Source organism: Acinonyx jubatus, chromosome B3 (assembly GCF_027475565.1).
Source record: "Acinonyx jubatus isolate Ajub_Pintada_27869175 chromosome B3, VMU_Ajub_asm_v1.0, whole genome shotgun sequence".
Taxonomy (NCBI): domain Eukaryota; kingdom Metazoa; phylum Chordata; class Mammalia; order Carnivora; family Felidae; genus Acinonyx; species Acinonyx jubatus.
The window spans coordinates 53945238-53963279 of record NC_069386.1 but is presented as its reverse complement, the minus strand read 5'-3'; the positions used below and the strand labels follow the sequence as shown (position 1 = coordinate 53963279).

Below are 18042 nucleotides of genomic sequence, written 5' to 3'. Positions count from 1 at the left end.
CTCAGAAAGCCAGGATAGAATATTTTTGTTTTTCCATTTAAACAGGTACATTTATATTTTTGGCCAGATGTGTTACAAGATCACCACCAGGCTGATCTGAAGTGGTGACACTGACATTCCATTGTCTTACCATAAAACATCAGTTTTTCTATTGTTTCAGTCGTTAAACTCCTGGATGTGGTTCAGAAAGGACCAACTTTATACTGGATTTCACATCATGATGAGCAGTGCTATAATTTTTATAACATAAAATATGGAAACCCAAGGGCACACCAAACAGGGGAAGCCCAGTCAGAAGGCTACAGGCTTACTACCTACTCCTCCTTTCCTCCTGGCCTGTCTGCCAGCTGTTACACATCACCGTGTCCCCTGTCATACTCCTGAGGGAAGAGTGAGATTTCTAAAGAAGGAGGGGTGGTCAGGGCACCTCGTTTCTTTGTTGCATTGTGCAACATATGGCAGTGTCCATTTGCTTAGTTAAGTGGATTTATGAATTATGTTATCTAGTTTAAACTTACGTCCATAAATGGACAAGTGGCTAAAAGATCACAGCAAATATCAAAGATTGAAGGTCATTCTTTTACTCTTATTACAAACTCCTCCTTGGCTGTATTATGAGCTTATAAACAAGAATGATCTAATTAGATAGGAACTTGGCCTCCCAAAAGTTAAAATTATCCGGATTTGAAATGTGGACATACGTCTATTTTCTTTATCAGTAAATGCGCTAAATGTATATTGGACCCTGAGATATTATCTAAAGATAGTATTCAGCCACTGTAATTATCAAGGCATTTAAAAAATGTTTATTATCATTAACTCTAACTTTGAAATTTTCTATTTTCATCTGTGTGTTAAATTTTTTTTAATTTTTATTTATTTTTTGACAGAGGGAGAGCAAGCGGGGGAGGAGCAGAGAGAGAGGGAGACAGAAATTCAACCAGGCTCTATGCTATCAGTGCAGAGCCTAGTGCAGGGCTCAAACTTATGAACTGTAAGATCATCAACTGAGCCAAAGTCAAGAATCAGATGCTCAACTGACTGAGCCACTCAGTCAGTGATACCCCTTGGGTATGTTTTATGACACATGCATAACATATTAGCATATGTGTATATAACTTATACATGATTGGTTTATCATTTATTTAGGAGTGCCTGCTCATAAAAATGTACTGAAAGCAGACTATGATCAAAGTGTTGTGGGGCACCTGGGTGGCTCATTTGGTTAAGCGACCAATCTTGGCTCAGGTCATGATCTCACAGTCTGCGAGTTCGAGCCCTGTGTCAGGCTCTGTACTGACAGCTCAGAGCCTGGAGCCTGCTTCAGATTCTGTGTCTCCTGCTCCCTCTGCCTTTCCCCCACTCGTTCTCTCTCTCTCTCCCCCTCTCTAAAAAATAAATAAACATCAAAGAAAAACTGTGGTAAGAGGTCTGCTTCAAAATCAACATGGACCTGAGTTCAAATACTTGTGATACTTCTTACTGTTTGTATGGTTTGGGGTAAGTTATTTACCTTCCCTAAGCGTCAGTTTTCGTATCTGTAATATGGGGATGCCTAGCTTAAAATATGGTTGTGAGGACTAAATGAAAGAACGTGGATGAGACACTTACTGAGAATGGTGCCTGCCTCATAGGGATGTAGTAGGGATTCGATAAATAGTTAATATCTGCTCAGTTACATGTGTTCATTGATGCTGGGGCTCTGCACATGGTACTTCTCTCCTGCTGCAATATCCTCCCTCCCCTTTTTGTACCTAACTCCTATTTGTCCTTTAAGATTCCATCTCTTTCAAGAAGCCTCCACGTTAGGGACACATAGGTGGCTCAGTTGGTTAAGCATCTGACTCTTGTTTTTGGCTCAGTTCATGATCTCATGGTTTGTGAGTTTGAGTCCTGTGTCAGGCTCTGTGCTGACAGTGCAGAGCCTGCTGAGATTCTCTCTCTTCCTCTCTCTCTGCTCACCCCCTGTGCTCATGTGCACAGGCTCTCTCTTTCTCTTCCTCTCAAAAATAAATAAACAAAAACATTAAAAACAAAAGAAGGGGCACCTGGGTGGCTCAGTCAGTTAAGAATCAGACTTTGGCTCAGGTCACGATCTCACGATTCATGGGTTCAAGCCCCACATCGGGTTCTGTGCTGACAGCTCAGAGCCTGGAGCCTGCTTCAGATTCTGTGTCTCCCTCTCTTGCTGCCCCTCTCGCACTCACACTCTGTCTCTCTCTCCCTCTCTGCCTGTCTCTCTCTCAAAACTATATAAACATTAAGAAAAATTTTAAAAAAGAAAAAGAAGAAGAAGCCTCCCCCTTAGACCTTCCCTCCCCCAGGCCGGGTCAAGTGCCCTCCATACTATAGGTGTCTGTTTACTTGTCTGTCTGTCTTCCCCTTGAAACTGCAAATTCCTTGAGTGCTTAAGGAGAGACTAGAACCCATTTATCTGTTGTATCCTCTGCATCTTCAATGACTGGTATGAAGTAGGTGCTCATGTTTGTCAGCTGAACAAACAGATAACGAATGTCCACTTGGTCTTCCTTTCTCAGCATATTTGACCCACGTTCTGAGTCAACCTTTAGCACAAGGCACTGACTCGTCTGCCCCTCACAGAGTATGGCATGAGCCGACCACATCAGGTTTACCATCCCATATGATTATACAAAAGCATCAATATCTAAATCCAGTGTCTCTTGAAAACAACCATTCCTCTTTTTTTTTTAAATGCACTATTTCATTTAACTCAGCAATGTTGCCTTAAATTAAAAAAATTATATATTTATATTATATTATATTATATTATATTATATTATATTATATTATATTATTATTATATTTCAGTCTATACCCAAAAATCTTTCTTGGCTAAAGTGTGTGGTTGATGAGAGCTTAACCACACATGACAACCATTATACATTCCAAACTTTCTTTTTGCCAAGTATTACTCTGAGAACCTATCCAAGCTGCCTAAGAGAAGATTTGTGGCAAAAAATAAATACATACTATACACAGGGTATACACTGTAAGTACCAAAGTTTTTTAAGTACAGGCCCTTAGGGTTTGTGGTAATTTAATGTCTTTTTGATTAAAAATATCAATATTTCCATTTGAACTTGGAGGTCTGGGAAACATTATTCTGTTTTACTAATTAATTTTCTCCATAAGGGAATTTAATATTAAGAAATGGTATCTTTTATAAGTCTGGTGATAAATATAATTAACTCCTTGAACAACCAGAAGCCTATTGCAGTATTTATAATATACTGGAATTCAAGTTTTAAATCAGTATTTGAACAAATAAATGTCCTGGGAGGAAAAAGCCAAACCTTATTGAAAATATTTGCATAGGTGTTTCTCAAATGACTATGTCTAAAACTCTAGGAAAAGCCATAAAAATTATGCATTTGCTATTCTGGCAACTGCTATTAAATTGCTCACTGGTCAGGAATTTCAGATCAGTTTTTATTTTTATTATTTTTAGACAGAGAGTGTGATCAGGGGAGAGGGGTGGGGGGGGGCGAGAGAGAGAGGGGGAATCCCCAAGCAGGCTCCACACTCAGCACAGAACCCGACGCAGGGCTCAATCCCTTGACCCTGGGATTATGACCTTAGCTGAAATCGAAGGTCAGATGCTCAACTTACTGAGCCACCCAGGCGTCCCTCAGATCAGTTTTTCAACATATGCCCAAGTAGTCACAGGCAGGCCTCAAGATAGGAACATCTGATTTCTGGGTATCTGTGGATGAATGGACATTGTAGTACTAAAGTCCTTCCTACCACAATAGGAGGAGCCTTGATTGTTGTGGCCTGTGGAGCAAGGGTCAAGTCCTTCAATCCCTCCTAGCATTCTGGGTCCCTGATGGAACTTAGAACCTGCTTTCCTTTTTCTGTTTGTTTGTTTTAAGTTTTTAATGCTTGTTTATTTTTGAGAGAGAGAGAGAGAGAGAGAGAGAGAGAGACATAGAGTGTGAGCAGGGGAGGGGCCAAGAGAGAGGGAGACACAGAATCCGAAGCAGGCTCCAGGGTCTGAGCTGTCAGCACAGAGCCCGATGCAGGGCTCAAACCCATGAACTGCGAGATCATGACCTGAGCCAAAGTCAGCCACTTAACCAACTGAGCCTCCCAAGCGCCCTGGAACCTGCTTTCCTAAGGAAATAAGGTTATAGCTCCATGATTTTCAGGGGAAGAAAGTATGCAGTTGGAGGACTTTTTCGAAACCACAAACACCATCTCTCACCAGCCCAAGATCTTTAAAGGTTCCCAGCTATGAGCTGTTACCTTAGGGCCACCACAAGGAAGGCAGCTCTGTACTGGTTCCAGGCTATCCCACAGTCAGAGTGCAACTGAAGAACAGGCACTTACTATTGAATTTTCTATTGGTGTATTTGTCATCACAAAATATACATTTAAGCTTCAGTACAGACAAACCAGAACAGTAGAACGTGGTGTACTTATCTAGGAGATAGCCATCATGGCTAAAATTAATTCTGGAATTAATTCTAGAAAAATATGTTCCAGACTCCAAATAAAGGTTTATGAAAAAAGTCTGTTCATAAGTTTGGATTTGCTTATATTGGCTTAGGGCATAGAGAAACCATGAAAGAATAAGGGGTTACATCGTTTGTTGGTTTAAAGGAGAAATAAAACCAAGGTAAATAGAAACAATAAACTGGATTCTATGACAAGGTTACACTTACAAAAAGAAATGTCTTAAATAAGATTGAAACAATACCTCTATATCTATTAATTCCTTTATAAATGTTCCTCAGGGTTCTATCCTATGTCCAAGACTCATCTATCTCGCCTCTGTACTCTCTCTGTGCAATGATCTGGGAAGTGGTCCTGGCACATTCCAGAAAAACCAGGAATGCTGGTTCCCACTCATACTGTTTTTTTTCTCTCTCTCCCTCTCTCTCCCTTCCTTTCCCATTTCCTTCTCTATGCCTGGATAATTCCCATTCATCCCTCAGGTCCTGGTTTGGTTGTTTTGTTGTAGAGGTAAGTTTAGGGAGACCCCCTAGAGCCCCTCAGATTAAAAAAAGTTACATTTATTCTTGGGAGAGAGAGACAGAGGGTGAGGAGGGGAGGTGCAGAGACAGAGGGAGACACAGAATCCGAAGCAGGCTCCAGGGTCTGAGCTGTCATCACAGAGCCCAACACATGGCTCGAACCCACAAACCTCAAGATCATGACCTGAGCTGCAAGTTGGATGCTTAACCTACTGTGCAACCTAGACACCCATAGAGCCCCTCAGATTAAGTTAGGTTTCCCTGGTATTTGTTCCCATAACATCTTAGGCTTTGAAACATCCATCTATTTGTAAGCATTTGATTTAGGTGTGTCTTACTTGTTAAACTACAGATGATATGAGTACCAGTTGTGATTCCATCCCTGCCGCCTAGCACAGCGCCAGACTCTAAAGAGGTCCTTGTAGTCACAGATGATGTGTTGAATAAATGAAGAATATAGAATGAGATCAAAGAGCATGTGGAGATATTTCCAAGTGAGCCTCAGCACAGGTACAAAATGATTATAATATTACAGGGCACATGTGGTAGGTTCCTGACTTTTAAACCCATAGGTTAGGGATTTCCAAATAAGGAAAAGGAGGGAAGGTGGGAGGAATACAGATCTTAGGGAGCACAGTTGTAAAAACACATTTTTACTTACCATTAATTTGTTGTAGTCACATTATTAAAAGGTTAAAATTCTAAGTAACTTTAAAGAATGGCAAGGAATTTTAATGTCTATCAAAAAGAACCATATTTTTTACACAATGGACTACTACGTGGCGATGAGAAAGAACAAAATATGGCCCTTTGTAGCAACGTGGATGGAACTGGAGAGTGTGATGCCAAGTGAAATAAGCCATACAGAGAAAGACAGATAACCATATGGTTTCACTCTTATGTGGATCCTGAGAAACTTAACAGAAACCCATGGGGGAGGGGAAGGAAAAAAAAATGAGGTTAGAGTGGGAGAGAGCCAAAGCATAAGAGACTCTTAAAAACTGAGAACAAACTGAGGGTTGATGGGGGGAGTTGGGAGGGAGGGAAGGGTAGGTGATGGGCATTGAGGAGGGCATCTTTTGGGATGAGCACTGGGTGTTGTATGGAAACCAATTTAACAATAAATTTCATATATTAAAAAAAAAAATTTTAAAAGGAACCATATTTTTAAATAATTAACAATACTGTCTTAGTTCACTACTCCTACTATTTGTGCATGGTAGAGGAAGGTAGTAATCACAGCTGTACCTAAAACAATAAATCCTCATGTATCCCCTGTGTATAAGAAATAATAAAATGAATAGATTACATTGGCATAATTCCATAAGAAGTATGCAAGTATCCTTGGAGGTGACTACCTTGTAGGTGGCAAGTTCCTGCTAATTTGAGTCCCTAAGTGTGGTTATCCAACTTTATCCCCACAGTATTATTTATATCATCCAGTTATCCACTCCTCTAATGCTGCAAAACTTTGCTTCCCAAAGAAATAAGTACTTTCAGCAATTTATAAGTATTAAATGACTAACTAGCAGCAAAATTTTATGAAAACATACTTCCAATCTGAGAGGTGATGTTCTACATTTGCATTGTGGAAAAGTTGTGCCCCACATCAATTATTGCATCCAGTAATAAGACACTGAATGCCCTGGGAAACGTGGGGTAGTTGGCCCCTAACTGGGACTCTCATCTTTCAGATTTCTTTTTGTTTTCGATGCCAAGCAGACAAAAAAGGTTTTATCTTAATCCTAATGGACTTGACAAACATCAATTTTCACATTAGCTTAATGTCTGATCTTCTTTGAAGTGGAGCTGTCTTGAGTTTTAAGCAGAGAAAACACCTTTTCAGCGAGACTTTTCATGATGTTAAAGCAATCAAAGACCTCAGGAGGTAGAATGACAGTGTGGTCAAGCACACAAGAGTGAGGGGAAACCATGAGTCTCCCAAGTGACACACACGTGGCATTCTGGGCCTCTCAGAACGTGGGATGCAGCTGAAGCATTATACACCTGACTTTCCCATGAAGTATTTCAGAGCCAAGGCCACACACAACCATATGACTTACAAGGAACAACAAGAGTGGCAGATGGGGAAGGACAATTGTACCTACCTATTGCCCTGCTTTGTTCTAAACAGTTCTCGTACACACTGCTGCACTTGGAGTTTCCAGGCTGCACGAACAACAAATTGTGAGACATTTACAAACATGGTATACGTTCATAAACTTGCCAAAAAAACAAACAAAACACTAATAACAGTCCTGGAAGAATACAGCAGACAGCTCCACTTTCTGACATAGTTAGTGTCTGACAGGTAACAAAAGGAAGGTGAGATTTTGCATGGGGAACATAGACTCCTAAGATAGAGCACTGTGCGGGGGCTGCAGAGGTGGGTCTGAGGCAGAGGTGGTTGTAAAGGCTGCTGATGTAAGGCCTGCATCCTGAGCATCACTGCTTTTGTTAGGGAGGTCCTATTCCAGGACTCAATCCAAGTCTCAGCCAGAAACTGTGAAAGTGTGATTTCCAGGACACTTGTATAAATTCTCAGTATTTAGCAAGCCTCTATCTAACAGTGCATTGGCAGATTGGAGCCCTACTCTAATGAGGTTTGTGCCGGGCTCACTTTCCATCCTTAAAAATGTCATCCATCAAAGGGTTGCATTAATATACATATATAGATATAGATATATGTAGATATAGATATATATAGATATATACAATTCAATAATGGAATGGGATCACTGATGCCTTTGAGAAGGGCAACATCTATCCTTTAGAAAGATTAATCCGGCAGTACCATGCAGAAGGGTTTGAGAGAATGAAACCGGAGACAAGGAAGGGGCTTTCAGAATCATCTGGGCACATGAAGGCCAGAACTTAGAAAGGTACAAGAGTAATGTAAGAGGTTGGGTAAATTCTATCAAAAGATTTCATGGTAGAATCTTCAGTCTTGAAGACTGAGTTGACATGGAGTCCAAAGTGTGAGATAAACAAAAGACTGCAGATTAATGAAACAGCAGCAGTGTCATTAATTAAACATGAGTAAGTCACTAGAGGAATCTGGTTTGGAGTCAAGGAGAAAATGCTGAATTCAATCTTACATAAACAAGTAATGTAATGCTTATGGCACTACAGCTGGAGAGATAAGTAATGGCTGAAGACAGAGAAGCTGGAAGACTGTGTATACAGGTGGCATGCCAGAGGAGAAACCAAGAGCAAGGCCAAGGGCAGAGCAAGGGTGGTAAAGGGTGGGGGGCTGGGGTTTGAAGGGGAGGGGGTAGAAGAAAATAAAATATAAAAAGAAAAGATGTAACTTACTTTGAAACAGCTCTATAAGATGACAGGGCAAATTTAGTAGAATGATAATTGTAGAATCTAGGTTGTGTATGTGAGTGTTCACTGTATAATTCTTTCAACTTTTCTATTTGTTTGAAAACATTCATAATAAAATGTTGGAAGACATGAAAATGAGAAAAAAGAAGCAACTAGAGATGGGGGTTGAGAATGACACAATAGAACTGCTTTAGAAGCTAACAGAAGTTCTAAAATTAAGGGAGAGGCAGCCAATGGGTATCAAATTCTGTAGACAGACTCAGAACATTGAAGAAGAAAACTGATTTAGCAATGAAACCATCGGTGACCAAAAAACCATTGGTGACCATTGTAAAAGTAATTTCTATCCAGTTGTCAAGCAGAATTCAGATCTTAGAAGTATAGTGTTGATGCAAAAACTGGGATGGAGATGATGGTTTCTAGAAGTTTGTGGGTAAAAGGAGGTGAGACACTGTAAGTTGGTTGGAGGAATCCAAATTCATTTGCAGACAGAAGATACTGGTAGACAAAGAGAAAATAAAGATTGAGACAGGGGTTGATAGACAGACAGAACAAGGGCAGAGAGTTAGAAGGTGGGGATGGGATCAGGAGCTCAGGGGAAGGATTGGCTGTGAAGGCAGTCGCTAAGGACGAGAAGCAAGGAGAATACGGGAAGACGTGGAGACGAGGAAAGGTGAAGTTGAATGTAACATGTTGGACTGCCCTCATCTTCCCAGTGAAAGGAGATGTGAAGTCATCCACTTAGGCAGCGAGGAAGGGGGTGGATTTGGAGTAAAAATGGTCCAGTGCAGGCTCCGACAGTGATTCATTCTCTGGCTCAGTACTGAGGAAGGCACTTTCTCTAAGCTAGCATTTGGAAACTCAAATTAAACTCTCTAGTGACAAGGGCAGAATCACATTGCTAAGTTCCGGTAACCATAAAGCATTACTTACCAGATAGCACAACTTTTCACACCGTATGGGGCAGTAAGCCATCTGTTCTGTGGCTTGGACTTTGATGCGCACATCTGAAACACCACCTGCAGGTGGCTGCTTCCCTGGGATTTCATTGTAATACTCATGATCTTCTCTCTCCACAGCAGGACCATCAAGAGGCACCTCCTCACTGCAAGGGAAAAAAGAATCCCCAAGAGACTGGGTGGGAATTCAAATGCTGTAGGGGAGGCAGAGGGATCAGAACCATGCAAATCATCCTGAAAAATGCTGCATTCATGTTTTAAAATTATAGCTGTGCTTAAGTGATGTCAAATATCTGGATGGAAGCAACCAGATGGTTGTTTAGCTTTCCATAGACAATTAAAGTGGGGCAAGCCAATGGAAAGTGCCAAGGGTGATGCTTTTGTGTCTCCTCCCAGTGATTAAGAGAAACACACACACACACACACACACACACACACACACACACACACTCCTTGAATGTAAGTCATCTATGTCAGCAGGATACAAAATTAAAGTTTTCCTGAGTATCTTCAGCATGTTTGGATTATACCGTTTTGGAAATGTTTTGCTCAAAAAAAAAATTAGATATTGGGCAGGGGGCCTGGCCCAGTTTGTGAAACTAAGATGAAAAAAATAAGAGAGTTATGGCCAGCCATCTCGTCTGCACAAATCTGGAGAAGTATATGGGATTCATAAAGAAATATTAGAACCATATGTGCAAGTGGGTAGATTTATGTAAACATGCATTGTTTTAAAAACCGAAACAGGGCAAAACAAAAACAAAAACAAAAACAAAATAAACAACTTTTCTTCCAAATTGGAATTAGTAGCTTTCTTATGAAAAAGAATAAATCAAGTCCTTTGGGATTGAACTGATTCTACTGACAAGCCACACAGTTTTGTCGGGTTCGTTACCTGCCAACAAAGTGATAGCACTAGGATGTAAGTGTTATCCTGGGAAAAATTCAACCTCAAGGCTTCCTAGTAACCCCCTCTCCTTTGCTACCCCAGACCACCTTAAAAAGGGAGATCTCCAAACCCAACGTTTGTTAATACACAAAGTAACTAACCTGGGGGGGCGGTGCATTTAAAAGTACCCAAGAGTTTTATCTCTTGGGTATGAATTCTGCTCACTGTACTCTACACTGCTGGAGGCTGTCAGGCCTGAAGGGCTCAGCTTTCCTTGTGGACTTTCTGTGCCTCAGATAGAACAACCAGATCCTTGGGTCACATCACCTGCCAGCCCTGCCACAGTTTAACTGGAACTCATCTATTTACATTGCAAACTAGCAAACTAACAGCGATTCCTGCTATAGACATTTGATTCCTACTGTTTCCCTCTTCATTCTTGATTTTTTTTAATTTTATTTAAAAAAAATTGTTTTAATTTTTTTTTAATTTATTTTTGAGAGAGAGAGAGAGAGAGAGAGAGAGAGAGAGAGAAAGCATGAGCAGGGGAGGGGCAGAGAGAGACACAGAATCTGAAGCACGCTCCAGGCTCTGAGTTGTCAGCACAGAGCCCAACACGGGGCTTGAATTCATGAACTGCGAGATGGGGTCCTGAGCCAAAGTAGGCCGCTTAACTGACTGAGCCACCCAGAAACCTCTCGATATATTTTTTTTAGTGGTAGGCATGGGATCTGGGATTGAAACAATTCTGAGACATTTGATATCTGTTATTTTATGATACTACTTAATTCATAGCTCTGTATGATATCAGAGAAACAGGGAAGACCCCTTCTTGGAGTGTCTCCTTTAATTTTGATACAAAGCAAGAGTAAATATCTGGACAAATACAAGAGAAAGAAAAATAGAAAATGTCATTATTAGTTTGTAGTGAAACTGCCTATTTGTAAGAAAAAATTTACTAATTTCATTAGTCAGTTTGAAAATGCCATATTAATTTGAAAATACAGCAAAATAAATATAGCAAGTCAAATAATTATAGAACTCTTGGCTGACCTTTCACAAGAAGTATTCAAAGAAGGATTTTTCAAATACTGTTTAAACCGGAGTTCAAAAGCCTGCCCTATGGTGCTGATGACATCTTGGGCCATTCCGCTGCGGCATTCCAATATGTGGCAAGCTGCAAATGGACGAACAAAAAGAAACTGTAATAAATTTTCAACAAGAAAAGGTTATAATAAAGTAAAAATATTTCCAGAACATGAACTGGTACTTGAATAAAAGGGAGTAGGTTTATAAGCTCTCTTCAGCTCTGAAATGGCAGAAAAGAATACCTCATATTTCATTTGCATCAAAGAGAAAAAAACCATTCATAGTTTACATTTAAATATCTCAAAACACTGACAGATTTTGGTCTCAAGACAGGTTTTTGGGGGCCCCATTTTTATAAAACCAGACTGATCCTAACCAATAATGTGACTCACGTTCAATGTTAGCTCTAGAATTCAATACCAGAGATGCTGAGGGCAGCAATCTGACAGGAAGGCTTGTGGTTGTGCTGTTGTCTTTGCAAAAATATAACTTTCCAAACCTTCTCTCCTCACTCAAAGTGGGGGATGAGCTGCTGGCAAAAACAGGAGCTTTATAATACCCCTTTGCCCTGTTATTGCTATTTTTAAAATTTTTTTAACATTCATTTATTTTTGAGGTGGGGGAAGGGGCAAAGAGAGAGGGAGACACAGAATCCAAAGCAGGCTCCAGGCTCTGAGCTGTCAGCACAGAGCCCGAGGCAGGGCTCGAACTCATCAACCGCGAGATCATGACCTGAGCCAAAGTTGGACACGGCCGACTGAGTCACCCAGAAGCCCCATGTCATTGCTATTATAAAGCAGTGATGGTATGGTAACCCCTGTCTTCACAACCCTACTAAAGAACTATCTCCATTAAGCATTAAAAACAAGATTTTGTGACAATGGCATGACCAGAAGATGTTAAAATTTTTTATTAGATACTTTCTCTGAGAAGCTGGTACTGGGAAGAGGAAGATTTTCACAAGTAATTTAAAGAAATAAATTAAGGAGGGGGCAGCTGACAGAATATCACAAATGAGCAAATCTGCTGCTGCTGCAGCTGCTGCTGCTGCTGCTCCTACATAAAATCAGGAGCTTATGTGGAGAGACTATAAATTCACCTCCCACCATATGGAGTATCATTCTTGCTTCGATGAGAGTCTGGGGTCTTGCTTAGGGCCCTGCAATATGGAGATTTAACTGAAATGGAAGTTTCATCAGGATGACTTAAAGATAAAGGCAATAAATCTTGTGAGAAGTAAAATCTTTAAAATACATATTGATTTGTATAGCCTGAAGAATGGAGGGATGAGAAAAACCTTAATAATGGTTAAATATACACAAGAACGCTGTAAAAACTGTTAGCTATTCTCTGAGAACAGCTTAAGCGAGTGCATGGGGAATTAGAATAGAAGCCCAGGAAGCCTCCTGGGTCTCAGGAACTGTGGAGCCAACACTGGGACACCTTACTAAAAGGGACACCAAAGGAGAGGAGAGAGAGCTGTCTTTATGGAATGAGCTAACTGTGCTGACTTAGAAGCATGGTTTTATGCTTTTGCATTCTCTTGGAAAGGATTTTGTATGTATGTAAAGTAAAAGGCAATTCATTGACATCTGATAGAATTTTCAGAGCCTATAAAAGTACACAATAGTAGTACCTACAACAGTGTTTCTTTTCTTAGCCTTATGTTATAATTATCTCAGGAAGGGGCTGGCTCCTAAGTAGTTCAATCAGTTAAGCCACCAACTTTGGCTCAGGTCATGATCTCCCAGTTCGTGAGTCTGAGATCCGCATCAGGCTCTGCACTGGCAGCGCAGAGCCTGCTTAGGATTCTCTCTCTCTCCCTCTCTCTCTGCCCTTCCCTGCCCTCTCCTCTCAAAATAAGTAAATTAAAAAAATAAGAATCTCAAAGAATCTCAAATAGTTCTGATTCCAGAATTGACTTGACTTTCATTTAAAGGATTTAAATGAAATTTTTATAGAGTTGGTTTTTTTAATGTTTATTTCTTTATTTTTGAGAGAGAGAGAGCAAAGGAGGGGCATAGGGAGACACACACACAGAAAGAGGATCTGAAGCAGGCTCTGCAATAAGAGCCAGATACGGGGCTCGAACTCATGAACCATAAAATCGTGACCTGAGCTGAAGTCAGACACTTAACCAACTGAGCCACCTAGGCGCCCCAAATGAAATTTTTAGAAAGCATGTGTTTGTGTGTGTGTGTTCATGTGTGTGTGTGGGGGGGGGGGGTGGGAGCACAGTGGTATTACTAAATCAAACAATGCTAAGGTGTAAATCTCTAAAAGAATTGTCATTACCATTTCTTATAAGGTTATCCCTTTTGAAGAAGCAACTTGGAAACTGATATAGACTTAGGAGCTAATTCTAGTTTTGAAAATCCAATTAAGAATGCTTATAGATGGGGGCACCTGAGTGGCTCAGTCGGTTAAGCACCCAACTTTGGCTCAGGTCATGATCTCACGGTTTGTGGGTTCGGGCCTCACATGGGGCTCTGTGAGGACAGCTCAGAGCCTGGAGCCTGCTTCAGATTCTGTGTCTCCCTCTCTCTTTGTTCCTCTCTCTCCCTCAAAAATAAATAAAAAACATTAAAAAACTGGGAAAAAAAGAATGTCTACCCTTTCTACCAAAGGAAAATGTTTGATCTATCTTTAGACTGTTATTTTAAATTGACCCTTCTTTTTCTCTGCAGTAGCTTCACACATGAGCAACACATAGAAGGTGTTTTAAAAATTGTGTTGAATGAATACATACTGATTTTCCTGAATCGCATCAATAATTCTAGTGTGAGAAGTTCTCTTCAGTTGCATTAAAATGACACCTGCAGCAATCCCCATAGTGGGAAAGGTTCCTACAGCCATTGAGTGGTGTGAATCATTGCTTGGTTTACTCATGGAGATATACTTAAATCTACAAGGTGCCCTTGGAAATGTGCTCTCCAACTGACCCAGTGTTACATTATGAAGTTGTGTTACATTATGACTAAAAAAGGTTACACGCCCTTAAATTCTTTTGTTTTTCACCTCATGAATTTCTGGTCCAATTAAAAGAAAAGTCAAGATCCCAAATCATGTCAAAATGCAGAATATGATTTTTTCAATTTTATGTTTTTCTTAGGTTCAAGAAGATGTCTAGAGATGAAGACAAGGAAGATGAGAGAGACAGGAAATTCACACACACACACACACACACACACACACACACACAGAAACATGAAAGTGTGTCTCCCTTAAAAGGGATGAGAAAACAAGAACGCTTAAAAGAACTCTGGAAAGATTCAGATTCAAGTTCAAATTTCAATTATGCCACCATCTACATGACCTTGAACAAGTGACTTTGTAGCAATGTCCTCACCTGCCAAGACAGGGCACTGATTTTTTTTTTAATGTTTACTTATTTTTGAGAGAGAGACAGAGACAGAGCACGAGCGGGGGAGGGTCAGGGAGAGAGAGGGAGACCCAGAATCTGAAGCAGGCTCCAGGCTCTGAGCTGTCAGCACAGAGCCTGACGCGGGCCTCAAACCCACAGACTGCGAGATCATGACCTGAGCTGAAGTCAGATGCTCAACTGACTGAGCCACCCAGGTGCCCCAGGGCACTGATGGTTTTTAAGTCCCTTATTGCTTTATGGAGACCCCAACCTTCATCTGTCACAGTAGCTTCAGCCTTCTGAGGAACAGGCATGTGGGTTCTTGTGGCACGTGGGTACTCAGGAAGGAAGGACACAACTAAACCCACCAGCCGACCTCTACCACTTCTCACATCTAAAATGTTCTTACTTATCTCAACTCTTCTCATTCTGATACTTTGAGCATTTGGTCCTGTTCCTGGACTGATGCTACCAACACATTCTGCTTTGCTTTGGATGACCTCATTGCTGCCATATTACTTTTTCTGAGAAGATCAGACGACAAACAGTGGTGCCCGGCACCATGAAAGGAATGACATTGGACAGAAAGGTTGACCCTATGCAGACGTTCTGTACAGCCTCACTATCTCCAGTGAACACACATGTTGTGATAGTGCTGTTGTTGGTATTCACAGACACACCACTCTGCGAAAATGGTCTTGGTTCTTTTTGAGGTTGGTCATGGGCCAGAATAGGGATGGGCTTTGAATCAAACACAGGTGTGCCCATTTCCCAGTGTTAGACCCATCTCCAGAAGCTTAGATAAGAAGCCAGGTTGGCCAAGAATTTACCAACCTTTAGCTAACGAGAAGGCAGAAAGACAAGTATATAAAAAGCCCCAACTGCCAAAAAAGAATGTGACTTTCCAGTGACATGATAACTTTGCATGGAGGTCTGAGATGGAGTCAGATGCAGATATGAATTCTTTTCCCTCCACCTCGTAGCCAGACAGACCCATAACTCTACCTTTGGGTATCAAGCACTATATTAGGGAGGATTTTTTTTTTAATCTTAGATACATATTTTTCAAACTTTATTCATTTGGTTTCCTAATTGGATGTTCATGGACAAGAGGCTGAGAACTCTTCTTAGAGGATAACAGGCCCTTCTTTACTAGTTTTATATTTATTTTTAATAGACCAGGGTGTTTTTGTTTTGTTTCTGTTTTTGCATTTTTTAATAAACTAGAAATTCAAAAGCGCAGCTTCTCAGGTCAACCACCAGATGGTGCTGTGGTACTGAAGCAAGGAGTCCTCCCCGCTTAGAACTCCGCCCAAAGAAGTAAGCCAGCCGTCAGTCCACAGTAAACTGATGTCACCAGGACAGTAGTCCATATATTTTATAACCATAACCATAAATGTAAATAAACAGGCTAATTTAAATTATTTTTGTGGTCTTTAAAAACATTTTTTTTTAACTTTCTTCAGAGACTGAAAACCATGGCCTTCCTATATACACCCAGGTAGACTGGGGCCTCTTCACATACCAGATTCAGAGAAACTATTTAAACCTCCCTGGACTACTACATATTTGGAATGAGAGGTGAAGAGAATGTGCATTATGGGGCAAGCTGTGTTAGTCACTAAGTAAACTCAAAACATTCTTAGAGTGACTTACCTTTTCTACAGAAAAGGCCCTTTATAAAATGAGGCGTTCACTAAAGGGTCCCAGCAGAGATGGAAAAAAAAGGAGCAACTGTCCCGACTTGAATCTACTAATGCTAAAAGTGAATTGGGCAGATGAGAGATAGTGGGAACATTCAGGATTCTTAGCAAGGAGCCTGGACTCCTCTGCCTGACAGCTACGCTCTTCCTCATCCTGGAGGTCCCGCCCTCTGTCCCTTACCCATCCACTGACATCCTGCTTCCCAGGGGCACCTAGGGCCTGTTCATTGGCACACTGAAGGTTATTTTCTGCCTTCATGCCCCCTAACTCCTTTTCAGTATGTGACTTTCTGGGGTGCCTTATTCCAAGGTGTCTTCTCCCGGAGAAATTTGCTCTTCCTCCTTCTCAGGTGATACTCATCTCCTGATTTCCTCTCCTCCTCCTGACTACTCCTCTGGCCCTTTATGGTCTCCTCTTACACTCCTGGAGAGCCTCAGCCCTCTTCTTTCCTGGTTCCTCCTTCAGTGATCTTGCTTACTCTTAGGGCTATGAGGCAGTTTTTCCAAACCTGCACCTGAAGGTCTGGTCTCCCTTTCTATCTCTCTCTGTCTCTCCCACCCCCATACTCCCTCCCATCCCCTTCAGCTCTACTCCCACCTTTCCGCCTCCCCAACCCTGAGCTTCTCCTGCCTGCTGAACATTTTCCCCAGACGAACCAAACTCATTAGATAATTCTGTAACATCTTCTTTCTGGTTTCACTATTTTCTTTATTTATTCAAGGATTTAGAACATTTTTTTTCTTTTTTACAAATACAATAAATATTCATTACAGGAGTTATAGAAAATAAAAAGCTACCAAGAAAAAAAATTATGTAAATCTCACTACCTAAAGATAAGTACTATTAATATTTTGGCATCTCTTTCTTTTTAATCTTTCCAATCTTTCTTCTAAGTATATCTCCCTACAAAATGTTACCTGGGGTCATGCTATACCCATTATTTCACAATCTCCTTTTTGCACTTAATAACATTGCCAACATTTTCCCCATGTCATTATTCACTCTAACACTAGCTGTAAATTGTTGCATAGTAGTACATCCTATGGGTTCATTTAAATAATTTGCGATTTATGAATATTAAATTAATTTTTTCTGTTATATAAATAACATATGACAACAATCTTTATTGCTTAGTCTTTGTGCATGTCCTAATTATTTCCTTAGAAGTTAAATTGCTGGTTCAAAAGTACTTCCCTCTTTAAGACTTTGGGTACAAATTGTCATCTTGCTCTCCAAAATGTTTGGATCTATACTCCTACCAGCATCGTTAAGAAAAACTACTACTATAACCCCCATCTTACCTTTTTTTCAATATTTAAAATTTGAAGATGAAATATGAGATCTATGTATAAGTTGATTCCTAACGAAGTAGCTAGTAAGCTTTTGAAAACTTTTAAATGTTTCTTGGTGCCTTGTAATGTTCTTTTTTAAAGATGTGCTCAGGACCCTGAATTGATTCACTTGTTTAATAGCTGGCTGAACTTAGGAGAATGATCTTTCTCAATGCCAGTGTTTGCTTTGGTAACCAAAGGAATAAATTAATATCGACCTCCGAGAGTTGTTGTGAGGATGAATTGAGACAATGCCTGCCACATGGTGGTAAATGTTTTTCCCCTATTTCCCTAGTGGATTGCCTGTTTCCAATTTGTAATAATCCCTGTTTCTTTAATGGCAACACCGCTCCAAATCACAAGGATGATGATGATGATG

General features: G+C 40.5%; 1 protein-coding gene across 2 annotated transcripts in view; it reads right to left on the bottom strand.

Annotated features, from left to right (window-relative positions):
• Window positions 1–18042, bottom strand: part of SHC4 (SHC adaptor protein 4) — a 128259-nt gene that overhangs the window by 19718 nt on the left and 90499 nt on the right. For both annotated transcript variants that reach the window (XM_053224047.1, XM_015063445.3), the window contains exons 7-9: window positions 11229–11352; window positions 9261–9432; window positions 7106–7166 (exon numbers count right to left, since the gene is read on the bottom strand). In XM_053224047.1, coding sequence (XP_053080022.1) covers window positions 7106–7166; window positions 9261–9432; window positions 11229–11352 — 357 coding nt within the window. The remainder of the gene's footprint in view (window positions 1–7105; window positions 7167–9260; window positions 9433–11228; window positions 11353–18042) is intronic.